General features: G+C 42.7%; 2 protein-coding genes across 3 annotated transcripts in view; both read right to left on the minus strand.

Annotated features, from left to right (window-relative positions):
* The window catches only part of LOC118113363 (mannosyl-oligosaccharide 1,2-alpha-mannosidase IA), a 167,333-nt gene extending 142,560 nt beyond the window's left edge, over positions 1-24,773 (minus strand). For both annotated transcript variants that reach the window (XM_035163037.2, XM_035163036.2), the window contains exon 1: positions 22,844-24,773. In XM_035163037.2, coding sequence (XP_035018928.1) covers positions 22,844-23,407 — 564 coding nt within the window. In that variant the 5' untranslated portion in view covers positions 23,408-24,773. The remainder of the gene's footprint in view (positions 1-22,843) is intronic.
* LOC118113339 (B-cell receptor CD22) overlaps positions 1-27,588 on the minus strand; it is a 1,629,935-nt gene that overhangs the window by 1,021,903 nt on the left and 580,444 nt on the right. The gene's annotated exons all lie outside the window — the stretch shown is intronic.

The following is a 27,588-nucleotide window of genomic DNA, read 5'->3' on the forward strand; positions in this document are numbered from 1 at the left end:
GGTCGTGCATAATCCACAACACTACACATGCTCATTAGAATTATCCAGGAAGTGAAAAACAGCATGGTTTTCATCACGGAGGTTGAAGGCACTTCAGCAATGGCCGACCCCCACATAGATCAGTCGGGTCCCTGAATTCTTTCACTAATCCTTGGAGAGTTTAAAGCACCACAAGGAGGAATTCACTGTTTCAGCCACATTATGTTTGTGCTGTTAAGATTCCCCTCGTCGACACCCCCCACCAGCCGACTCATCCTGCTCCCACCATTACAGTACTGTATTATACATGATTACAGTACACATTCAAAAAGAAAAGAAAAAGATTGGTAACTAAAAGAATAAAAATTCACAATTGAATGTTATGTAAAGTAAAACAAATTGTGATGCTCTGCTTTTATGGAACTGATGTGTTGATTGTAGTTGAACAGCTGCATAAAATAAAACATATATAAGAGATGAAGTGAAACTTTAGGCAAAATGCCAAATATATTCTGGTTCTCCATTTTCAACTTCAAATACGTTTAGGGACACAAAAAAATCTAATACAAATTTTCATTTATAAATATACAAAACTATGCCACAGGCTATTGAATTATACCCTGGCCGCCCAACAGACGGGTCACTGAGTGACAGCAGGATGGGATGCATCTCCTGAGCGATCTCAGACATTTCAGAAGCTGTTTGTCTTGATCAAAGTGTTCAGAGAGAGAGAATAGGTAAGCAAGGCAATATGTCTAACAACCCTCGCCACTACCTATCCTCACTGCTGCCCCCTCAGAGTAAATAACCTGAGTGCCAGCCGCTGACCTGACAGAAAATTGCCTTATTGATCCCCAAAGCGATTTTCCACCGTGGCCTTTTCTCCCGAGAACCCACTGCAGCAGTTTTTCCAGGAGGACCGTTGGGTAAACTGTGCTGGAATAAACCCTGTGTGTGTGTGTGTGTGTGTCTGTATGTGTGTTTGTGTTTGGGCAAAAAGGGTTACTGAGAATTGGGAGATTAGATGGTCCTGCTGAGTCATTTTCCTCGGACTCCACTAAGACACATGGGACATTTTTGCTTTTGAACATATTCAGTTCCCATGGAAGGGAAAATGGAGAACGAGCACGGATGACTTACCGAGCCGTCAATGGGAAACACATTCCTCTTTCTTCCTTTCCCATTCTGTATATTTAGCTGTAATCTACAGGAAAACGCCTGCGGTGAGAGTCTGTCTTTAGCAGAGAGGTAAAACAGCCGCCTGTCAGGTCTCTCTTAGAATATTCAGCCCCAGGGCACTGTTCAACACCCCTTGGAGGAAAAGTGTCATAACATACACACACAAACACCAATCCCTGAATGAACTTTTTTGCTTTGCTCGACTCCACGACTGTGTTTCTTTATCTGAGAGTCTTTTCTTCCTGTCCTTTTCATTTTTTTTTCTTTGCATTCGAGCTACATAAACCTGTGTTTATGAACCGTCAGTGTCACAGTGAGTAGTGGTGTGTGGAGGCTGGCTGCTGCTCTCATGTCGGCCCAAAAATAAATTGTGTTAGTGAAATCCTGCTACTCTGACTGTTTGAAGAGAAGCTAGAGTGGTGCACAGTCCCATGCCTTTTTAATGCCCGTGTACTCAAGGTGCTCATCGTATAACAGAGCTGAAGTGAGTTTTGACTATTTCAACGAGCTGGGGAGTAAAAAGCAATACATAAAAATTGAAATAAAAGAAGAAATACAATTCAATATAGAAAGATAGATGGATAATCTGTACTGTGTGTCCCATGAGTGACAGAAATGATTCTTCGACAGGGCTCAATATACACAATTCACATTTAAAAACACCAATATGACGGTTATAATATTTAACTTTACAAAATGAGACCATGTGTGTATTGCATTTCTTCAATAAGGTATTAAGTAGATATGTGAGGATGAGAGCCTGCCCTGAAATTGAAATGCAATTGATACTTTACAGTTAAGCTATAAAACTGTAAACAGAACTATAAAAAAAGGTTTTCATATCAGAGATACCAAAATATTACAATAAAGGCTCATATCAGCTGATCTTTATCAGCCAACTGATAAATCACTCAAGCTCCAGTAAGGTTTTTCAGTTTCTCAACATATCTGGGATGATACATTTTTTACTTCTAAACATTAGGTTTGAGAAAACCGAAAATGACCAATCACCAGAAAAAGGATCACAATTAGGAAGAGGAAATTCTTGTTATCTGAATTAAAATGAGTCTGATCATTTCTAAACATTATAACAAGATAGAAAATGTGCCTTAAGTATCGTATATTCACTGAAATCTTGTGGTTAATAGAGTCTTTACAAATTATGGAAAAAACGATATTTGAAAAAAGATTTACGGAACAAATACTTTGGTAAACTGACTGTTTTATTTTTCCAAACTCACAGACTTCCTCTGAGTGACAAGAATTATGTAAGAGACACACATTTCATGGAGTCATCACAAAACCGCTGACCCCTGGGACTCATGAGACCTCCCATACAATTCAAAGACTCGACAGAGAGCAATGAGGAGGCACATGAGGGGGTCGAAGGAGGAGGAGGAGGAGGCTGGAGGATTTTAAGTTTAGGGTGAATGATGAAGGGAGAAGTGAAACAGCGATAACTTACATCTAGCCGTTGGCTAGGAAAGCAGGATTTTAGTGAGAGCAGCCACATGACTCATAAATCTCAATTGTTTTCCTCGTGTTGTCCAATAAAATAATGCCGTTCCACTGGTGGGTGACAACAAAGTGCTGAAGGGGCACTTTCCAAGAGCTGCTCTCCTGGACCTTATGTCAATAACAGGCTGCAGGAAATTCCTCGCCCTGATTCCGACAATGTTTGTGTCGGTGTGGATCAGTGTGAGGCGACCTCTGACCTTGATACGCCTGAATGTGTGACAGAGAGAAGGCCAACAGACTGCCAGCTGACACTGATAACCTTCATCTTCTGAGGGAAAACAAACACCACCTCCGCCAAGTCAACTTCCTGTTTCCTGCTTCAGACGTAGGAAAAACCTCAAGCGTTTCTTTTCCAGCAGCTCAGACGTTTTTATCTGTCACTCAGGGGTAGTTTGACTGTGCCAATACTGACTGATGTCTCTATAGCAGATGGAGATGAGTCACTTACGCCTATTGGAAATAACATGAGGAAATGAGATCGGAGATTTGACACAGTGGGGTGCAAATCTGCTCTGGACACACTGGTAATTATCCATGTAAAGTCTACGAGGAGGTGGGGCGTGAGTTGGGATAAAATGAATTCCCTGTACACTAATATATTCCAAGAAAGAGCAGGAAAAAATATACTGCACATTAACGCAGATCAAGCAAAACGGCGAAACGCAAGAGCGTGAATTTAAGTGCAAACCGCTGTGTGTGTGCAACCGTACGGAGGATGACCTAAACTGGTTGCTAGAGCACACACAACCGATGTGATGCATTCAAATCGCATGTGAGCTGAACTGATTGAGACACTGCTACAAATGAAGAAAAACAACACGTCTGTCTGCGTGTGTCTGCGTGTTAAGAGCATTTAGAAGCAGCACTGTTTGTGCTAATGCGTGTCAGGAGACTGCAGGTACCCCGAGGCGATGGCACATTAACATTCTTGTTCAAATGTTAAGTGGATGAAAAAAAAGGGGCTGATTCAGCACTAATATTACTGGAGGGAGGACGCTAAGGAGCGATCTGTGGCAAGAGGCGAAGACGGGACAGAAATCGTGGAGGAAGTCAGGGGAATTAGGAGTTTAAAGAAAAGGTTGCGTTGAAGAAAATCAATATGAAAAATACAAACTTGCCAATAAATAAATAACACCGATGAATCTCTGCGATGGCGACAGATGCTTCATCCGCCTCTCCTCCACCTCAAGTGCTTTTGATGAATCTCTGTGCCGTGCATATGGCACAAACTCCTGCCACCGATTCACACCTGCCCACCAGTTATAATTTAAGATCCTCCAACAACTCAAGTCCACTCAACCCATCACCTGACCCTGTCGTCTGCCCAGCCAGCTGCTCCGCCATCTATATCTATATATATATCTCTATATATAGATATATATATAGTGTATATAAACGACTGCTATCAGTTACACTCCGTCAGATCAGATACACTGCCTTCAAATTCCACGGTTAAGTCTGATGTGCCTGCCCGAACCTGCTGCATGATTACAATCTGTATGTCATCATATTTGGGACAAACCCCTGCCTGCCTGACTTGGCTGCAGATTGTTTTACTTGGCCTCAGTACATTTTCTCTGCTGACTATAAGCACGAACTTCAGAAAAGGCTATTTTTACCAAACTTATTCCTCCTGAAGTTTGTTGTGCGTTACAGTAGTTAGGTCCTGTAGCGTCAGCAATATAATGGATTTTAGGGATTTTAGGTAGGCTTTGGATTATCTTTTCAGTTCCTCTTAGAATGCACAATTTTTATAACATATTATATATATTCTTTATATTTTGAAATACAGAAATAAGATCAAATTTCCATTTTCAAATAAATTGTTAATCTCTGTTTAACCACTGAATGTAGCCGCAACATTCATTGACATGCAACCCAACAAGTTGAAATGTTTCCATCTTAACTGTGTTACTTATGACTGCTTTGGTAATGTACAAATTTACAGATATAACAATTAGCTTTTTCTATTTTGAAGGAAAAATCACAAAGTATGGTGGTGCTTAAAGAGAAAGGAAAAATCATGAGGTATGTTGTCAGTACATTAGTATTTGCTGTGGTGGGTGGTGCAGCATGTGAATGTGCATTTTGAGTGTGTAACCTAGGTTATTTTGTGTCGCTACAGTTTGCAGATGTTCCCTAAACGACTCACATGCATCAGTAGACACTAGCTCAACAAAATCCTCCAGCTCCCACTCAGAAACTTCAGTACACATAATTTAGGGGTTTGGAAACGAGTAAAGTAAGATGATGTGCTACAAGTTACAATTGAGGGATTTTGTCTACTTGGCCAGGTTGCCTTTTAGTAATCCCTGTACAGTCCTTAGAGGAAAGCCACCACAATGTACTTCATAATGTAGCTGTGCTTTTTCCAGTTGCAGTTGAGTTTTGGCAGCAAATGTTACCTCACACTGAGAGCATGACCTACATAACATGATAGTTACTTCCTTTGCAATATCTCAGCCACATAAACTTTGCTTCTTTTCACAAATTATCCTCTGATGATTCCTCCTCTGCATTGTACCCATCAGGAAATTGAGATATTTTATTATGAAACTTGCATCGACAGTTTGTTTTACTGTCACCAAAGAGCCTTGTGAGAGATAAAGTAGGACAGGATACATATAGATGGCAGGCCATAAACAACTGTCCCTATTCTGCTTTAGCTCTCCCCTCTATCACTCTCACATACAATCACTCCACTTCTCCCTCCTGGTGTTTCACAAATAAAAAATAAAAAACAAGGGCGTGAAAGGTACTTCTAGTTATAGGATCTGTCTCTGTCTCCAAAAACGCTCGTAAAATTTAGCTAAATGGTTGCAGTGTGAAGCCTTGACATGACCTTTTACCATTACTTAAATCACATGGGGGGGTGGTGTACGACATGATATAAACAGTGGGACACCCCAATGAGAAAAATAGCTTGTGATAAATCCTTTAAGCTTAAGGGTTCAGGACATTACATTAGATATGGACATTTATTTTAAGACAATAAAGAAGATCTTGTAAATCCCCTGGCAACAACATCTCCTCAGTGTGGGCCTATAGTGCTGGGATTTTATCCAGTAATGTTCAGTCTGTGCCCAATGGTGTGGGAGTGGAAACTCTTATTAATCAGCAGCCAGCTACCCTCTCCGAAGCTGTTGTGCAGCTTCCTACTTGTTGGCACACGATTAGGGATGGAGATGGTTTATATGGTTTCGCTGTCTCCAGGCAAACACACACAGAATCGTGTCTCCGTGATGTCAGAGGAGATTACGTTGAGTTACATTCATTTTCTGGAAACTTTATCTAACTGTCACTGTAGCTTCTACCTGCCCAAACCCTAACCCCAAAGTCCCCACTTGCCCTTGCCCCTTGAAGTGCTGCGATTTAACCCCAAACTAACCCTGCCAGTGCCCCGATGACCAGATGCTTCAACTAAATGGTTTTTAATATCCCTTTATGCTTTTAGGGCATTTTTAAAGCTAGTGTCTAACCCCAACTGAGCCCCTGCCTCGACTCCCAATCTCAACCAATTACTTTATGTTAAAGAGCAGGACCTACTTCCCCACTCACTTGCTTTACCCTGACCATGACCAGGGTTTAACTTCTAAGAAAGACAAGTCCCCACAATCTGAGTGTGTTAACAGATTTCCCCACATGAGAAATACTTAACATCCCTTTGAACTTTGGCTCAAAAAATTAATCAAACTTTCCTTCACGATTTTGGGTTCCGCAGTTAATTAAACTTGATGGCGTCATGAATAAAACTATGTCTTCAGTGTAGTTGTGTATTTGGAATACCTACATACTGAACAACAAGCAGTATACCCTGTTCCGATGAACTACATGCCCAGTAGTATTCTTCACACATCCAGTCCCAAACTACACCAAAGCTATCAGACTCACATCGTCTTATCCAGTGAATAAATTGCTGCAAGCGAATAATCACTCAGTTTTGCATAATTAGCTTCATCATGCCCGAGTATGGTGCAACGCAGAGCCAAGCAGCCTGCCCTAACTTTTCATGTTTTACATTCCAGATGAACTGAATAATCACAGTCGGTGTCTATGTCATTACTGGAAAGGAAGCCAAGAGACATCCAACGTGAGAGAGCAATGCAGCCTAGATTATAATACTAGCGAGTGAATCAGCACGGCCTCTAACCTGCAATGATAATAATATATCCTAACATGAGCACTGTTCACCAGGGGATCCATCGGTTTCACTGGGCAGATGATGGGAGTCAGCCAAACGTGAAAAAAAACTCTCTCTTTCCCTTTCTCTCTCCCTTGACAGGCACAGTACAGTTGCACAGTAGCAAAGTATTTCTTGTATAGCAGGACAGTCTAAACAACAAGCCAGCAGATGACGATTCGAGTCGGAGCAACAGAGTCCGATTGGAAAAGACAGATGAAGGCAGTCGGGAAGTGAAAGAGACAAAAGAGAGAGAGAGAGAACGATATGAAATTCATACAAAACAATGTGTGTTGAGTAATGCAACAAAACTGTAGGTCCGGAGGAGGAGGAGGAGATAAAAGATGAGGCCTACAACAAGAAGGCAGAGGCTCCCCTTCGTTCACACTCCCTATACATTATTAATGTGAGCACTGGATAAATGAGTTCAGCTCACAGGGAGGGGTAGATGAACTGCCCAGAGTAAGTACCCTAAGATAACCTCAAAATATGGAAGAGTACCAAGTAGCCAGAAGTGACAGTGGGCATACACAGATAAACACAAGATATCAGCCGTAGGTCGTGGTTTAGCAAAATCAATTACTTCTTCTGGGTGCATTTTTTTGGCCAGATGCTCTTTTACAAAACAGGTACTCATTCTGCAAATGTAATCATGCTGACTTGTGTTTTCAAATTAGTGAAACATGTCACAGTAATGGGCAAATTGAGTTAAAAACAACAATAGAAATTAGCTAAGAGGTTGTAAACAAGTCCAAACACAACAATGTTAATACTATTCATCAATCCATCCATTATCTGTAGCACTTATCCTTGTATGGGGGTCTCGGGGAGAGCTTGAGCCAATTTCTATAACAGCCCCCCCTGTTGTTTTGAGTCTATCAAATCGCATGTATACTTACAGAGTGAAGAGTGTGCAGCAAATAAAAGTCCATCAACTTGCATAATAACAGGAGTCAGCAAAATATAAATGACTGAAAATAAATGAATCACACAAAAGCAGAGGCAATCATCCCTGAATGAAGATAAATAAAAAAAGAAATTGTCAAATCGATCATTATAGTTTTTTTTGTGATTCCCCAGGTCGCGATAATTTGCTGTTTTTCTTTGTCGAATAGGTCAATAAAATTGTTTTATCCATCCACTGTACAAAACCCAATCTGAAAAGGTCACCCGGCAATTTTTCCAATACCATTTGTTACTATTTTCTGACATTTTATTGACCAAACGATTGATGATCAATGACATAATAAGCAGTCAAGATAAACCAATAGTGATAAGGTGACCTCAAATTGTCTGGTCTTAAACTCATTTAGTGTCACGTCTACCTCAGAGCAGTCGTTTAATTTTCGTCGTTTAAGTCTTTCCTCTGAATATAAACTCAAGCCATCTGCAGACAGGTTCTAAACAACATCCCTCCTCTCAGACGGGATGTGGCTGGCGAATCGGTATGTGATGCCGCAGGGAGCGAGTGAATCATACCAAAACCTTGGAAGAAACACTTTTGCATTAATACGAATAGTGCTTTTGGTTGAGGGCCAACTCCTCCACTGTCAGCTTGGTTTGCCTGTGGCAGCCGGAGCCTAACGAGAGCCCTTTGTTTGTTTTGGTTGGGGCTTTTCTGCTCTGTTAGCTCCTTTAGCTCTGTTAGCATCGTAAGTTCACTCAAGTGTCGTCTTCCCTGCTAAAAAAAAAGTTGGTTCCCCACGGCCAACAGAACCCTGCGCGTGAGAGCAGTTCTGCTTCAGGCATCGCTTCAAAACCAAGTCGAGTAAAAACACAACCACAAACAGGTGAGCTGCTATAGCTTGTGAACACAGATGAGACTCATTGAAGGCTCTTCTTCACGTGGGTAAATTCATTATCACTAATGAATGTAATATTTCATCTCAGCGCTACTCATAAAACATCTGATGGAGAGCTAAGGTCAAAATGTCCCGTTGAAGCTTAATTTTTTAAACACATACCTTATCGTCTTTTTCTATAAACAGGTCCACAAATCAGGATACACAACTCCCTCCGTGTTTTACTCATCAGCTGTTAAAAACATAGGCTCAGGTAAACTGCCTTGATCACAAATAAATACAACTCCTAATTAGTAATAACTCGACTAGTTTCAATTATACATTGACATCGTTGCCAATCTATACAAAGGGCACATTATGTTACATCCCATTTCAGGTCAAAATCAGATAAGGAAGCTTTAATTTACAGCAGTAATTACATCAGAGGCATCCAGCTATACTGTAGATTACAGAAAATAATTGGTCCTTCACGCCAATCAGTGTTAGACACCCTTCCAGGCTAGAATCTTCTAAATTACTTTTCAAAAGGTTTAAAGTAATTGCAATTTTTCATAGGATCTACATTTTCATCTTTCTGATGCAATTCTAGAGCACACCTTGAATACCCATTTGTAATCCTGATTCCTGTGCCACTTTGCTTAAACAGTTAATATCTTCCCATCTAGTATAATTACAGCAAAATGGCCCTGCTGCAACAACCTAGAGGTCAAACAAGGAAAACCATTTGCAAAAATTACAGCTTGTCATTTTTTCAAGATCTGCTCACAACAAAGTGCCATTCAGCCCAGATATTGAGCAACACACATGCTCTGGTGGTCTGTCAAATTCGGTTTAAACTGTTGAAATGTGTTCATTTATTTACAATAAGAATCACTGAAAACACACTCACTGTCAGTGCTGTGCTGACTAACTAGCCGAAGCCGGGGAAAAGTCCAGACAGCCCCATTAAACAGTTGATTTCCTGTTGCATTTCCTTTTTACATCATTTAACCAATGGCAACCACACAACCACTTCTACAGTTGAACTTCTGAGCAAGTTTTATACTGTTTTTCGGAAGGTTTTCTTTATTATGGCGAACCTGTAAGAAGTAGTAAAGAGCATTGATTGCACGTAATGGGTTGTTCCGTTTTCTGTAGTAACTTACGAAGCCCTAACAGCTAATTACGCCACCTATTGACATAACAAGGGTAGAATACGAGACATGTTACCTGAGAAACAAATTATTGTTCCATCAATGCTAGCAAATCTGAAAGCAAAAACAAAGCTACTCAAAAGAGGACTGTGTTTTTGCACCAAATATATTTGTTTCAAAATGAGCCGCGACTCTGGAACCTAAATGACAGAAAGTTGTCCTAGTGACTACAGACAGTCGTGGTGGTGTCTTAGTCAGCAAAATGTACAGCATAGAAATGGTGATTTGGGTTAGGGAGGAAAAACTACTCACAACAAAGTTAGCAAATAGCATCAACAGCATTCAAGAAGCCAAAACAGCCACAACAAAGAGATAACACAAGACCCAAACACATGTTTAGTTTTCCCCATCTACTTTTCAGCAGTTCTGGTTGAGAAAAGGGCTGGTGATGCTGAATAAAACAGCAGATTAGTTCTGTATTTGATGCATTTTCATGTTCTTTCTGAAGAAAATGCCCTCAGGACTTCTTGTATGCTTAAAGGTTGACAGTCTTTGCCTCCACATGACTTTATTTACTTCTCCCAAAATGTCTAATAATACGATCTCAAAGCTCTGTGTCCTGAATGAGTCTAGAAACTAAAATAATACATTCATGCTTTTGTGTAGCTAAAATACAGAAAAACTGGGCAGAAGCTGGAGCAGATGCTGAATGGACCAGTCAGCATATAGTCGCTTCCTGGAAACACTCAGCAGGCCTCAAAAGTGCCCGAGCAATCTGTGTTTAAAATATAACACACACACACACGCGCACACGCACGCACACGTCTGGTTTTCATTTACCTTCACTTATCTTCTTCCATAAGCCTAAGTCTTCTTTTGAGAGCGCAAGTGCCTAGACTGCCACAGATGCTTTATATCCAACCATACACACTGGATTAAGTGTTCTTACAACAGTTGAATCATAACTCTAGATCTAAGAATATGGCCTTTAACATCTGCCCTTTATTAAGGACTATGATTTATCACGGTCAGGATTTATGGGGCAATATACTAGAGACAGTGCAGATTGAAAATATATCCACAGGTTAGTCTAACTTATCTGGAGGAGAAAATAAAGGTCAATACTAAAATGACAAACAATTTCTGTTTCAAGTGTCCACCACAGTGGATTTCTAGGTTATGACCATTTTTCATATGTATGAGGGATTACTTGCAACATCTTACTTCCAGATTAAGTCGTAGCTAATGTGGAAAACTGCCCGTTTGTTGACAGTCTCTTACCAAAAATCAACTGTTGTGCTCGTTGCCCGAGTTAACCTATTTCTAAACACTGCTACATTCATGAAGCTCAATAATTCCATTGGAAAATACTGCACAGAAGTGGTAAGAATAAAAATGTGTTTATTCACTGTCAGAGACTCCAAAATAATGTAAAAATCACAAAATGGCGGCACCCAGATCCAGGGTATTCTGGTTTCATTTTTGTACAACAGGAGGAAGTGGAGATGCATTGTCCATCTTTATATAAAAATCTATAGTTACACTTGACACTTGCCTGAAGAGCAACAGCCTCTCAGATGTACTCATGACCAAATAATGATAATCACGACTGTTGCTAAACCACAGGTCTGTTTAGCCTGAAATCCCAGCCAATCCAGTTCCAAGGCAACACTAATTTAAAAAACCCATCTTTCAGAAAAATCTGTAGAAATCCAGCTTGGGGTCAGTCCAGAGAATGAAATTCATTATAAACCTCAAAGGTCAGAAAAGTACTTTGTCATCATTAAGGTTCTTATGTGAAATCTGTGTCATTATCATCATCAGAAATGGCTCATTTGTAATTATCACGTGAAATGCCATTTTCACAAGTGCCGCGATCTCTGTCAGTGGCACAATAATTTCTTCCATCGCAGGTAGAAGCCACAATCTTTGACCTGTGTCATCTCAGGAGGACAAATTGTCATTTCCATCACTCTCACTGGGTCCAGAAGATCTCAGCTGACATCATTACCAGTGAGCGGATGACGAGGCTCACTTCGCGTACGGGAGGATTCATCTGCTGCAGGTTTCCACTCTAATTATCGGCCAAATTAACTGAGAGATGGATCATGCTTTCAGCTGAGCTACCACATAAAAAGGTCTAATTAGATAATTTGCATGACCCAGAGGAACTCTGTTTCTAACGCGAGGGATAAAGGTAGAAAATGACTCATAGAAACGGCACCCATTCCTTAACCTAGTGTTGACTGATTGATTTTATGACACCGTTTGCAAATGTTGGTAAAAAACCCTCGACAAATTTAATGAAATACCTTATATCTATATTGCTTTATTCCTAACTCATTGTAAAACAAACTGTAAAACAGGTTTTGTTGCAGCATCTGATCTATTCTATCCTAGTCTATCCCAAGGCTGTAAAGGGAATATCAATAATTATCCAATTGTATAAGATTATTAAAAGACATAATAACTGAAAATTATGCAGCAACTATTTTCATAATTGATTAATCATATTCAATTTTTCAAGAAAAACATTCTCAGGTCTCAGTTTCTCTAATTTGAAAACATTCTTTCTCTACCTTGTTATAATTGGGTTATGAAGAAGTCACCACTGCGGCCACTCATACAGTTTAATTGGCACCTTTAAATATTTCCTGACATTAAATCTATTAATTAATGAAGTGATTGGCAGATTAAAGACAATAATGCAAATAGCTGTTACTGGAAATATGATGCCCATAACTCATCAGACTGAGGTCACTGGTGACAAATTAAAATGATTCACTCCCCTAAATGTACCTAACAGTCCTTGGTGAGTGAGTGGGGCAGTTAAAACTCTTTTTAGTTGTGGCTTTAAGAAAACCACATGTGGCTGTTCATATAAGGAGAGAGAGAGAGAGAGAGAGAGAGAGAGAGAGAGAGAGAGAAGAGAGAGACTGTGAAGATACCAGTTCCCTATTTTAGTCTCCTTCCAGCCCAGTATGACATCAGTTTCTGTTTAAAATGAGCTGGACATTTTTTGGGGTTTAGTAAAGAAATGAAAGTCAGGTTTTACCCAGACGTTCAACATCAAGGCAGTGTGATGACCTGAAACCATAAGATGCACTCTCACCAACTGAAAAAAACATAACTTCAACCACCTTGACGTGTGAAACTGGGCTGCGACTTCCACCCATTTCCTGTTACTGAAACACATTGTCACCATTCACTCTAGAGAAAATTACAAGCGTAGACTTTTGCTTTCAGAAAAAAAACCACCACTTAAAAAAACCCTGATCGCAAATGGGAGCCAACATGAAAGTTGACAGTTACATTATTAAGGATAATAAATGTTTTAGAGAGACTATATCCTAAAACAGACCTCTCTTTAAAAAGTAATCATTCCAGATTTTCAGTGATAATGGGTTTAGCAGTAGATGTGAACCAAATGGTTCCTGTCAAAAGTATTCTGAGTCAGTTGCTTTCATGAACAGGAAGCACCTCAGTGTTGTTTCCCAGAATGACAGTTAATCTGGTTCTACCTTGGTTCGCTCAGGTCAAGATAAATATCCAAGAAATATCAAAAAATTTAAAGCATGCATCTATTCGGCCTCCGGCCTGTGTAATATTCATGCTCGAGAAATATGCTCATCACTGGCACTTCTCATCCAATCAGTGATCAGAAAACTGGTTGTCCTTGCACACAGTCAATAGCAGACCATCAAATCAGTTTGTTATTTCACTGCCTTTCTACAGACTGTGGGTGGCTGAAAACTGCAATTATCTAGCCGGCCCATCATCCAACCTTGACAGAAACAAGAGAAATCTATACAGCTCCCTAATGAGCACTGAGCACCGCTGCTGCCATTTGATTTGGGACTTAATTGTGATAATAATGAACAAATACACCCAGCGCTGGCTAAAATGGTTTTGTAAGCATTCAGCTAATTAATGGCCATTTGCCCACTGATGCCGTTGAAGGGGAAAATCACTAAGGAGGCACATTTTCCTCTCAACACACACAGAGATAGACAGCACGGTGTTGACCATGAAAACGGTCTGGTGAGCTTTCCATATAAAAGCTGTTGTCTTCCCTCTGGGGGAAACTCGATCCTGGCCAACAAAGGCCACTACATAAAAGATGATGTTGTCTTCCGGTGAGCTGCCTAAATTGTAGGTCATAGGCTTGATGGCATTATTCAGCCGTCTTGAAAGTATAACCGAAGCCATGTCACAACACGATAACAACAATGCAGACAGGCCAATCAGCAGCGACAGCACCGGGCAGCTCACACTGGCTCTCTAGTGATGCAGAGGAGGGAATAATTGGCAAAGCATTGGCAGTAAATATTCCTGAGGCCACACATTGCCAAGACGCAGGGAGGAGGAAAATAAAAGAAGAGAGACAAGAAGGAGGAATAACAAAGTCAGTGACGGTTATTCAAAAAAAAAAATTCCAACGAAGACCCAACTAAAAAATAAGTAAGGAGGAAAAGGAGAGGGAAGACATATGGGGACGATCAGGTGTCCTGGCCCACTGTAATGTGTTGCCGATACCCTGTGAACACAGCCACGCATGTTGTTTCTGACCAATTAGGCAGGCATAAAGGCAGGAGGCTGGAACTCAGCTGGGGGCTCAGAGAGTCTGCTGGTTACATCTAGGCCAGTGTGTCTCTCTGCTCACTTCTTTCCTATTTCTGCCTGAGCAGCGAGGCCAAAGAGAGGAGGCTGGGGGTAGATGGGAGGGACGATTTCATTTGGCACCTAGCGAGGGATGTCAAGCAGAGCCCGCAGCAAACGAGGCCACCCCTGGACCTTTCATCTTTCATCATGGACTTTCTTCATCTGTAGCACGCACAAAGTCGCACATTGGAACATGCACACACACACTCATTACACACTGCATGAAGCAAGCAAAAATTGGATTTGGCTCAAAGTGGCTGTGCCATTTGCTGAAAGTGTTGCAGGATGCTGAGGGTCCATGTGTATTTATAGAAGAACAGTCAGTAGGCTGCTTATCCGTTGAAAATGAGCTAATAATGTTAGCAAGAGCAGTGGAAAGTTTCGGGAAAACACAGAGAGAGACTATGTAGGTTTTTGGGTGAATCTGGACGTATCGAAGTCAATACACAGGAAGGGAACCCCCTGAAATTTGTGAGGACCCAGTCAGTAGTGAATCTGTGCATTTTCCAGTCATCACAAGCCTTCAGAAGCCAGGATTTAGAGGTACACACACAATGACCCCATTATGTCAGCACTGCCGTTAAGTCAAGATAAATGGGCTTCAATGGAACTTACTGGAACATCACAGCAATGGAAAGAGGGAAACAGTGTTAAGGAGATTTTTGAGAGTCTGGGTGATGAAACCTGAGAGCAGCGTTAATCTACTTTCAAGGGAGGGAAAAAAACAAACAGAAAAAAACAGACGACTGCTGCCATACAGAGTCGCCCAATCACAGCTCTTTGCACTCCTCTGTTTGACAAGGAGGTCAAAATGTGGACAAATTCTGGTGCAGGACATGACACTCTGCTTTTACTGGGAAGTGACGCAAAACCCCGGAGGCTACAGTAAACAGAGACAGGAGTCGGGGGCGGGCTTGGACAAATAGAGCAAACAAATAGGCTGGTCAGGCCTAACCCTAACCCTAAAGACTCTGCAAATATGGAAGAGAAAACTGGATTTTTATTGTGCAAGAAGGAAAAACATCTGCAAACCGTCTTTAAAGAAAAGCTGAGGATCACATGTATTGTTCACATGCACCAAGCCCCCCCACCCACCCACACACCCACACCCACACACACACAGTAACCCTAATGTTGTTCAATTCTGGGCAAACAGTAGAAACTTACTGGCCTCTCAAGGGAGAAAGGCATTTAATTTATTCAAGATGTGATCCTCCACTTCCACCACTGACCCACACACAAACACACACGTACACAAATAGTCCACAGAAAAAGCCCACACCTAAATAAACAAATATGCCCCCACAAAGCAGCCAGTGTGCATCGCGTAGCTCTCTACAAAGACTGCACTTGCACAAGAGGTATGTCCACACACAGACGCACACCTTTTGGGAAGCATGCCTCAACAGAGACACTCACCCTGAAGTTAGTGGCTCGACCACAGAGGGAATGGGGGGGTGGAGAAAACTGCACTGAAGGCAAGAAGGATATTAGCTAACATCTCCCCCTTTTTACCTCACATCCTCCCCTTTTCCTCTCTCCATTCCACCCAATCTCTAACTTCCTGCAGTGATTGCCTGGTGGGGAAAAGACCTGGTGTTGTAAAGCTTAATCAGCTTTTTATCGCCCACTGAAAAACAAGCTTCTTTGCTGGGCCGGGATGTTTTTGCCTGACATTTCTCTGTCTCAGTGTTATTCTGCGGAGCACGAGATTTCCTGGATGCAGCTGCTTTGGCCTTTCGGGTCATCTTTCAGCCCGAGGTCCAGCCCTGACTGTCCTACATTGTTTTTCATTGTGTCCATGCAGGCCAGGGGCTGTGTGCTGACTTCAGGGGACAGAAAGACAAGAGTTAGCTATAAAGGAAGGAAATCAATACTGTCGTTTTCTAGCAAGCAAGCTTTGCATTGGGCAACACCGCCTCAGCATGTAGTCATTGAGCTGTTAAAGCAGGTTGTTCCGATTTTTAACTGTAATTTGAAACTGGATTTTAAAACCTCTCCATCCACACAAGAATTTTAGCTCTGTATGAGGAATAATCCCCGTCCATATTAACACATATCACCTGACCATTCATGAACACAGGGCAAAGACAGGAAGCAGATTGTCTACTCTGCAGTTGGTTGCTAAGTTACAGAAAATACTACCGATGAGAAACAGCAATAGTGAAAAATAAGACGAGAGATTTCTTTTTTTTTTAACCAACAAAGTGGTGGAACTGTTACGGACAATTTGCAATGAATGCTGGTAAAAAATAAATAATAATAAGGAAGTGAATGCCACTGTTTTTTTGTCCACCACATGCATAAGAATGAGGGTGATGTGATAAACATTCCAGCCAAACGTTCCACATTATGGCGACAACAAAGAATAGCTTATTTGGTGCTTCTGTTAAGTCAGTATGACACATTTTATTCTCAGAGGGTTTCACAACGGATCTACAGACTCTGGTGCCAACTGTAGCAGTTACCAGTTTATCAGTTAAGGAAACTAAGAACTGCAAGGAACTATCAGAATAAATGTGTTTGCATGATAAACAGGTTGCTCAGTAAACCTTATTCTACCCATAATGAAATGAGTTCAACTTTAACTCAGTGTTATATACATTATTATAATGCTGTACTTTCAATACACACTAAAAAGTCCAATAATACTCCTGGATAATATCAGTACAGTAAGTAATGAGTTAATAGAAAACAACAAATTGTATATTGCTTTAAGACAAGGTTGCACAACTGCCTCTCTTTGTGTATATTTATTTCTTGTACATTCAGCATTTAACAGAAATTGCAAAAAATAATAAATATGACCCTCCTAAGTGGGTTTTTTGGAATACATCAGGGTGGTAGATCTCGGCTTACTTTTGGAATTAAAAAGTGATCTTGGGCTCGAAAAGGTTGGTGACCACTGCTTTAAGAGAATAACCCACTGGGTTAATGTGATTCAGACAAATTAGTTGCAAAAGAAATGATAGTGAGAACTGTATTTCCATTAATGTAACGAGTTGGAAAACTCAACCCTACCCTTGACTCATTATTATTATTAGCTGCTCATAATGTTAACAACCTGGGATGTTGCTCTACTATTGTAATTACATTCGCCATCCGAAACTATGCCAACAACGGCCATATAACAAGAGCACTTAAACGTCTAAGATTAAGGGGTCAGTTTCTTCTTGTGTGGCAGAGAGGGGCTGATAATATCGGCCCTTAGCTGCAATTATCTTGCACAATATATCGATATCAAGCAGCTCCGACAACTGACTCCCCCACATAAACAGACCAAAAGACCACTATGGGCTCACATTCCAAACACCAGCCGCTGACATTTGCACAGCTTCCACAGAGAGGGAAAACACAAATGTTCCTCTGCTCTGTGGGGCCGCTAGCCCTTTCTCGAGACTTTGTTCATCTTCCGCTTCTTTCTTCTTGCTCAGCAGACGGCCATTTTCCCAGCCCAGACTGAAGGTTGTTTGGCACACCTGATTCGTAGCGGAGACAGAGGGGGAATGAGGGGTGGAGGAAGGTCATGGTTCTCAGAGGCAGCCAGAAGGCGCCGGCTTAACGGCAGCATTTTATTCACACAGACACCCAGCTCAGTGGTCATTACCGCTATAAGGGGATTTCAGGTTTAGCTACAAGCTCACCTATTTGGGGTTTTTGTTAGGTTTTGCCTCCCTGTTTTTGTGTGATGTGGCAGTGAAATTCATGTTGTATGGGTGAATTTGTTACTTTCCAGTTTTGTCATACTCCTGACACTGTAAAATAAATAATGTACATCATAGCTTCTACCTTTAAGTGTGGATCGGAAGTACTTCATTTACATTAAATTGTTGTAGTTTATCTCTCAGGAGCAAAGTTAATAATTTTTAAACATTTCCTCTTTCTTTTTTTTTTAGAGTAGCAAGGTGCAGTGAGACACCATCGTTTTTAACTGAAGGACATTTTCACTGAAATGTACTGTAGATGCTCGGTGGTTGCTGTTTTTTTAAGTAAACTTGACCTTTGACCTCCCTAAAGAAATTGGCCTACATAGGTCAAAAATGCAAACCACGTTTTCAACTTTTTCTCTGGAAGCAAACAACTCAAAACTAAAACTGCAAAGAACCAGGGGATTGTTAAGATTATATTTTCTGTTGAAACCTAAAAGTAGTGAACTGAATCTTTGGCAAAATGTCCCTTCAGCTGTTTGCTTAGAAACGGAACTTATCAGATGAGCTGTTTATATTCAGAGAGTGAAACTAAATGATAACGGTTTAAGCAAATGTATCTTTAACTTACGTCTTTTCAGCATAATGGACTTTTCGTTATGCCTGACTGGTGCAGATACTGGTATAAGAGATTTGAAAAACAACAAATTCATTTTAGATACAAAATTTAAACAAGGCAGATATTTGATATGTCTGTGAAATACTCATATCTGCCCATTGTTATTGGCCAACCGTTAAATCCATTGGGCACTCGGTTAAACTGCTTTGTTGTTCAAATAACATGGAGGGTTACTAGGATGATGCTTATTATTCTGAATTTCATACCCACAGCAGTTGGAACAGATGCACCTCATTTGATTGTTGTAAGTCTACACAGTGATGCAGGTGGGCTTGTAACTGGATGGATAAACACTGTGGCAACACCTCCAACCGAAACTGTCAAACTCCACATTTATACCCCATGCAGCAAGTGCACACAAACGCAACACTCGCAAACACACAAGCGGGACAAAGAAGCCCTGAGGACTTGCATTGCTCCACTGGAGGAGGCTCTGCCACGAGAGGCTGCAGCGCGTCTGTCCTGTCACTGCGGTGCTTAGCTGTCGGCTCCATCTCCCCCCTGTGCTGCTTACCTTCTCCCCACGTGAAGGCATCATATGTTAGAGGCCACATTATTATGTATTTTCCAATTTCCTCGAGCAAGGCCCCTCATTTGACTGCACCGGCAGATCTGTGTTAAACACTCAGCAGATTAGAGAGAAAGCAAATCTCAGGTTTTATGCAAACTGCCTTTTTAATGCTCGCTAGTCGTTTGATGCATGTGATGCTGTAGAGACCAACAGAGGAGAGAAAGAGATGGAGGCTATAGTCTGTGAATGAGCCTCCGCCCTTGAATTGCTACAGAGCGCCGATCATTCATTGATGTCTCCTTTGCTCCGCCGGTGCATTTGTTTGGATGTGCTACCTCGGCACTCCTGCCATCCAGTATTTTTATTACTTTACTCTATAAGTTCCAGCCTTACTTAAGAAAATGTGCATGCAGAACAAGACACTCTCCTGTTGCTCCAGGTGCACATTTTTCTGGTGCGGTCAACGCAATCCAGCCTCTCATGCTGGAGCCAATGAGGCAGAAACATAGCATCACAGGCAACCCAGTGAGCCACGACATCACAGAATTACAAACAGGAAGCTGTTTGAAAATGATCATCTTCGCCCTGCTGAGGACATTTGGAGGAGAATGAACTATATCCACTAGAAGGGAGCTGCAGGATTAGGTAAACAGCGTTTGTTGGCATCCTGGGGGCCCGAGCTAGTGGTGGGCTGCCTTCAAACATTTGCCTTGTGTGATCAAGCAGTCATTGTCCCTTGTTTCACCCTCTCTTGGCAGTGGGTGCACACACAGAGGAGGAAGGTGGGGAGTCTGCTTTCTAGTTGCTGGCATTTGTGAAAAACGATGCCCATTCAAAGTTTGGGCATTGAGGCCGTCTGTGGGCTGGGCCAGACTCTTTCTTTTGGCTTCGGGAGGGGATCCCCTCTTTCTACATTCCCTTACAGCGGGGGGAAAAAAACACTGCTTTTACAGAGCAGCTCGGTCTGTACACCGCAACTCAAGCTGAGAGACTGACAACAAAAAATTCAGCCCTGCATTATATTTAGTGCTTCACAGGAATACACATCAAAACATGTTAGTTTCATTGTTTCAATGACTCTTTGGTTTTACATCTATAAAACGTGGACAAAGCGCAGGCTCGCAATGTGTCAGCGTGTGCTGGCAGCATGAAATGTGAGCCTCCAGGAAAAAAAGGAGAAGTCATCTGGAAGGCTGCCAGCAGGCTGGAGACAGTGGGAACTGTAGCAACAACAATAGGATACGGACACGAACACAGCGGCATGCAATGCCTGTAAGCAGGGACTGTTTGTTCTCTAACGCCTTAATAAAGAGCTTCATTCAAGGACACGCAATTAATATTCTGCAACGATAATTAGGCAAACTTGGGCGTGGTGGAAAAATAACCGATGATTACGACCGCAGGGAACGAACTTCGCCAAGCTCAGCTTAACAGACCGGCCGAGCAAAGTTACACTGACATTCACTTGAAAGAGCATCAACGGGACAAGCTATGAGTCAGTGAGAGCTCAGTGCACAAGGGCAAATAACCCTGTCTGTCCTCTGACGCCTCAGTTATCATGGAGCACTTCACCTCTAGGTATGGAAGGCATGTGAGCAGCAAGAGAGGATGACAGCAGGCTTGAAGTGAGAGTGACAGCAGGACTTATCCATGTCACATGCCAAGGATGAAACCCATCTGCACACACTGCCCATTGGCTTCCCCGCCTTCACTCCCACTCGTTTTCCTCCACCCCTCCTCCTCCTCCTCACCAGCCTCGAGTGGGTACAGATGTGTGAGCCACAGACGCTCCCACTCTGGAGCCCTTATTGGACCCACAGGGCTCAACACAGGCTGGCAGACAGCTTGAAGAGCTCCTGGCCAAAGGAGCACACACAGTCACATCATTTTGCAGGCGACTGTGTGAAGGAGTTGGAGGTGCGACAGCTAAATGCAGGACATTTTATCAGGCACGCTGACATGATGGAAAGTGTTTCATAACAGCGGACATAAAGACAAATGTATTGATTTGATTCATATACAAACAAAGTAAGATTATATTCGGAAAACACAGACTGTCCTGCTGAAGGAAAGTAAACATGCAAACGACCTCCAGTGAAGAAATAATTAAAGGTTGCCTCACGTTCTTTCTCTCCGAACACTTGTCAACTCCAACTCGGGCCCGTTCATAGAATATTAGGCTTCATCTAAACTCAGCTACACACAGAAACGTCCAAGTCATCCATTCCACATCTTCATTAATAGAAACCCAACAGGAATTCATCAACCAAAAAAAGGCAAAGGCACCGGGTAAATTTAGCCGAGTTGATATGATTGAAAGGGATTTGTATTTTGTCTGTTTGACAGCAGCTTGGCAAACAACTGTCCCGCTGCTTCTATAGAGACACTGTCGGTACTGTCAGACAAAAACTTCAACAGCGGAAATATAGCTTCTTTCAAGTGTGCATCCCTAGGTTTATTTATATCGGAATTTGACAGACAACTATTCAACTGTTGTGTTAATATTTTGAGAGCATGATTAATTTATGAAAAGACTGAAACATGTTTAATTCATGTGCATTTAAAAAAGCCACAGAAACAAGATTGTCATTGTGGGCAAAGAAGATTAATCTCATCTTGCACAGATAACAGTTGTCCTGGATTCACCCCACAGAAAACATTGTTTACTTCCCTTGTAATTCCACAGAACAAATGACGCTACGACATGTCACCTGTCCACATCCAGCAGAAACGTTAAACTACCATGTGCCTCCCTGCAGGGTCAGCGTCATAGCTTTAATTAGATATTATTACTCATAGCAACTGCCCTGGAAACACCCCCAACACAGTTCCTGATTTTTCCTCTCTTTATCATCAGTCTGTACGTCCCCTGTGATTCCGTAGGACCTAGGACGCTACGTTGTGTCATCTCATGAAACATGAAACTGCCATGATCCCCCTGCAGGGTCACCCTTCCTGCCTCTCTGATCAGATGCTTTGGTCAATGTGATTGATTAAATATAGTTTAGCATCTTGCAGAGAATGTCCTTCACCTCACAAAAACATAGTTCCAGATTTGTATTCACTTTAAAGTTCTCACCTTCCCTTGTTATTCCACACAACCAATGAGGCTACTACATGTCACCTATGTCCCCCTCCTGCTGAATTATGAAACTGTCATGATCATGCCATGGGTCACTAGCTCATCCTTACCCCTCTGGTTATCTGATTGTGAGGGATTAGATATTCATCATCTTGCACAGGTAATGGCTGTCCTAGATTCCCCTCCAGAATTAAACACAGCTCCTCTTTTTCAATCTCTAATTCCCTTGTAATTCCACACAACCGAGTCCCCTGTCCCTCTCCTGCAGAAAAACCTAAAACTGCCAGGATCCCCCTGCAGGGTCACCATCTCACCCTTATCTCTAAGATGTGTTGATCAATGTGATCGATAAGATATCCATCATCTTGCACAGATACAAGCTGATTCCACACACCCAATGAGGCTGTCACCCATCCCCTCTATGCAGAAACTTTAAACAGTCATGATCGTGTTATGCAGGCTCATCCTTACCTCTTTGACTTTCACCCGGCGCTCCTCGGTCTTGGGGTCGCTCGGCTTGCCGCCGTCCCTCCCCAGCGGGGGTTTGAGCAGACACCTGGTGAACTTCTGGTAACTGAAAGTATCCGAGCCGGCGGCAGCGCGGTCGGAGGAGGTCACTCTCTCCGAGGCGGACTCCGTCCTCGACCGGGACAGAGTCAGGTCCTCCTGCGCTCTGTCCCCGGCCAGCCGCTCCTCCGTGGCCTCAAGAGAGACGGGCGGTTTGCGGCTGAGGCTCTTCAGCTTGGTGCTGGTCTCCCTCTTGGCAGAGGTCACACCCCGCGGGGGCTCCGGCTCCTTGCCGGCTCTCTTCAGGTGCTCCCGGGCATCGTTCTCGGACCCGGAGCCGACGGTGACCGGCTGCGTCTCTGTCTTGGACAGGAAGATGCGTTTTAGCCGGACCGAGTCAGGCAGAAAGAAGAGGGCCCCGAAGCAGAGTGTGATCAAACCCGAGAGAAAGAGCAGAAAGACGAATTTCTGGGACAGGCGCAGCCCCATGCCCGATGCCGACACACCGGGCAACTTTCGGAAAACCATTGAAAACTTTTTCTTGGAGACGTTGCAATGCAGGGTTTCTCAGCACAGGGCTGTGACAGAGTCCGCTCTGTGGCGAGCAGCCGATCTGCTGCCTCCAAACATAAAACCACACACCTTGGATAAGCGGGATTTTGAACACACCCCCGTGACACTTGCAGAGGTTCAGAGGTTCAAAGGCTTTATTGTCATAATTGCAGAGCAGCATAAACCGCTTACCTCGCTATCCACTGGATCTGCATAAGGTTAGGGCCCTGCCTACATGTACAACACACACCTACACCTCTGTGGGGGGGGTTCATCTACACAACACAACCACTGACACCGACAGACTGCAGGTTTTTTTTTAAAACAACACTAGTCATAAAAACAGCACAGGGCTCCGGGGCTGGCGGATAAATGGCACTGAAGCGCTGAGCTGTATATTCAAGGAATAACAGGATTACTGGAGCATGCGCCCGTGCAAGGACGTAAATGCACTTTTACGAGGGATAATCACGCGTCTTGCAGTCTGTCAGGCCCGTGAAACAAAGTTGTGTCTCGGTGCATTATTTCCACGCCGTGCAAACCGTCAATAACACGCTGCCCTACGGTGCAGAACCTCAGGCGTGCAGCATCTCTTTCCCTGTCTCCGGTTGTAAGCTGCTGCTGCCGCCGCCGCCGACCCACGTTGCTGCATCATAAGCCCCTGAAATCCCATTTAAAAAACCCACGAGAAGAAACCACCGAGCGTCGTTTCGTTTTGCATCTATGCGGTGCAGCTGGCGGACGGAAACGCGTGGATCGTCATGTCGCCCTCCGCCTGTCAACACGCGCTCCTCCCGGTGCAGCCTCCCCGGCTTCCCCCCCTTCTCTCTCCGCTGGCGTCAACACGCCGGGCGAAGCGGATCGGCGGATGGCATGGAAGAAGGCAAGGGTTTTTTTTGTCCCGTGTGAAGTTATCCTAGCCGCCCGAGTCCAAAATCCGGAGAATAAACAAGATCCACCAGTTTCCCCACAAAGACTGACACACCACCACCGCCGCTGCTTCTGCTTCTGCTGCCGCCGCGTCGTCGCTCCGGTGCCGGTCTCCCTCCTGCTCCCTCTCGGCGGCGCACTTGTGTCGCTACGCCGCTTGCGTAAAAAAAGAGGCGAGAGGAGAGGGGCTGGAAATGTAACATATAGTGCAGGCAGAGATAGGAGGAGGAAGGAGGGAGGAGGAGGATGATGAGGAGGAGGAGGAGACGGAGACGGTCCGCCGCTCCACAATCCGGTGGGCTGGTCGGATTCCGAGCTGGATATTCACGGCGGTTTATGAAAACACAGTTAAGCCGTTTGAGCCGCTCGGACAAAAGGCGGAGAGAGGGTCTGATGGAGCCTCGCGTTAGGAACACATCCACAGAGCGAGAGAGAAGGGGGGGGGAGAGGAGTGTGTTTAATCCCGGAAAAGCCTCCACAAGAGGGGGATGTATCTGCTTCAGTCCCGAGGAATTAAATTAGCCAAATTAGCCCGTAAACACACTCATTATCCGCCTCTGTTGGGCAGATACGGCTGCTCACCTTACCCCCGGTCCATTAGGGGGAACCACGGAGACAACCCCAACTCATTAATCATTTAAATTATCTCTTAATTCACTTTCTTTTGGGCTAAACCTGTTGCTAGCTCCCCAATTAGCACATAGCTAGCTAGTTAACGGCTTTACCCCCAGGTGAGTTCGTCACTGACGTAAAAAAAACAGGAGCCAGAACTTTAAAGAGCTCATTAAACCTTTTTAAAAAACACTCACCGTTGTCTTATGACATTTCTTGGTTCACTAAAGACTCTTTTATCGAACAGGAATGAAACCAACAGCTAAAGTTCAGTGGTTTGGACGTTAACAAAGATTTTCTGACAGGTTTCCGGCAGCTACTTCCTGTTAGACTAATTCCGCACCAGGAAGTGATGGATCTCGCTGATTGGTTGATTGGAAGTTAGCGTCACCAAAAACCTTTTGAAGTTATTGTTCTGTTGTTATTCATCATATTTGGATAATTCATTCCTATATTTTTCTTATAATTGATGATACTTGTCTGTTTTTGTTATTTGACCGATATTTTATTTATTTTAATTGATATATGTAATTTGATGTTAAGTTTGACTGTATCGTCCAATCGTGTCGATTGTCCGTGACTGATTAAAGTTAGCATCACCAACATATATTTTTTATTTTCTTTAAATACTTACTTCTTCACTTTCTTGAGCATGAGATAAAGTATGTGTAGTCCATACAGGTGAATTTATATTGCTTTATATTTTTATATTCTGAATAATTTCCAAAAAGCACTAAGGAATGTCCATTTTTTGGTATTCTTCATTACATTTGGGTCAAAAGTTCCTACGCAATCTGGAAAGTCAAAATAATAATATCAATAATAATCAAACTTCATAAGGTGTAGAAGTCTCCAGTTTTGGGTCAAATATGGGACATATACAAGCAAAATGAATAAACCTCTACTGATTAATAATTGCGTCCACTTACCAGCCTTTTCTGCAGCTTTCAGCCATATTACAGGGGCTTCATCAGGGGATGGAGTTTCCTCTGTTGTCATGGAGACAGAACTGTTGGCATGCAAGCTTGGTAACCGTTCAGATTTAGCTCCATGACTGAGCAAACTCCATCTGCTGATGAGGACTGTGTGGTACGCTTAAAATCTATTATTCTCAAACTAATAATTCCGAGGGTCGAGTGGACTTCTGTGCCCGATTTACAAGTTTAAGTTTGCCGAGCACTTTGAATCGTGCTCGGAGTTTCACCGACGTACGGGTAGTTTATAAAAGTGTGTTTACATAACGTTGACACAAGCAAGATAGCAGCTAAACTGTAAACACAGTGTTTTCCCAGGGTTAAATAAGACAGATGGGCCCGGGAGTTGGCCATTACTGAAGAGCCCGCGCAGCACTATTCAACTAATGGGTCTGAGAGCAGGAGCGAAGAAAACAAATGTATGATCGGTTTCAGTATTGGACTTTAGTTGCAAGTCCCCCCTACGACTCCTCACCGAAAGGCCTCCGGTTGTCATTGTGTTGCCTCAGGTTTTCCTCAGAATCAGTGTATTCAGCGTAGATCATCAATGTCCTCAGCAGTCCTGACGATGTGTGTGACGTCTGATGAAGCACACGTCGTCCTCTCTCCCTCCTCCCGTGTCCCCCTCTGTAGTTGGAACATTTCAGTGTGACAGTGGATGCGCCTTCTTCCTACATTTTCAACATTTCCAATGAAACCCTAAGCACTTTTTAAACATTGGGACGCATGAAACTCCTTGGGCTCTTCCTTTTTTTTGTCACTGTCAGTTCCGTATGGTGGGATGAGCTAATGCAACGGTAATTTGTACCGGATTTGACCCCACATTTCCACTGCTAAGCCGTCTCCCTCTGCAGCCCTAATTGAGTCAGAGTGGTTGTCTGTACTCTACAGAACAGAGGGGGAGACGAGAAGACAGAACTGTTGAATTAGCCTTTTTTTAAATTTTGTGATCCAAGAGCGTTTCCTCTGAGAGTAGGTAAATCTGTGAAGCATGTTGTGGGCTTCATCCCAGACAAAAGGACAGTGTGTAGTCAGAGAGAGGGGCTTTGTGACGGCTCAGTGTCTGGGCAGAATTAGACTTGAACGCTGTGTGTTTCATCACGTGCCATGAAATACACTTTTTAGGTTCCATCTAATGCAATCGACTACAACTCTCTCTGAAGTTATGAAGACACGTTTGACACTGTTACAGACGTCTGCTGTTGTGAGTCTTTCACAGTTTTCCAAGATCACATAAAGAAATGTGTTTATTTTCTTAATTCAATTCATGATATATCATATAATTCATTCAATTCATTACTATTGCTATTAACTATCTTTCCATCTATCTATCTATCTATCTATCTATCTATCTATCATCTATCTATCTATCTATCTATCTATCTATCATCTATCTATCTATCTATCTATCTGTCTATCTATTTTATCTATCTGTTATCATCTATCTATCTATCTGTCTATCATCTATCTATCTATCTTTCGAGGCTAATTATTAGTATCTCTAATATGTTATGGTCATGGACCCTGAAAAACTCATAGTGTTAATTCAATACAATTCAATACATGTTTTAACACTAAGATGGGGTCATATAGTTATCAGTGGTTGTTCCAGTATTCTGACCCTGTGATTAATACAAATTG

This window comes from Hippoglossus stenolepis, chromosome 8 (assembly GCF_022539355.2).
Source record: "Hippoglossus stenolepis isolate QCI-W04-F060 chromosome 8, HSTE1.2, whole genome shotgun sequence".
NCBI classification, from domain to species: domain Eukaryota; kingdom Metazoa; phylum Chordata; class Actinopteri; order Pleuronectiformes; family Pleuronectidae; genus Hippoglossus; species Hippoglossus stenolepis.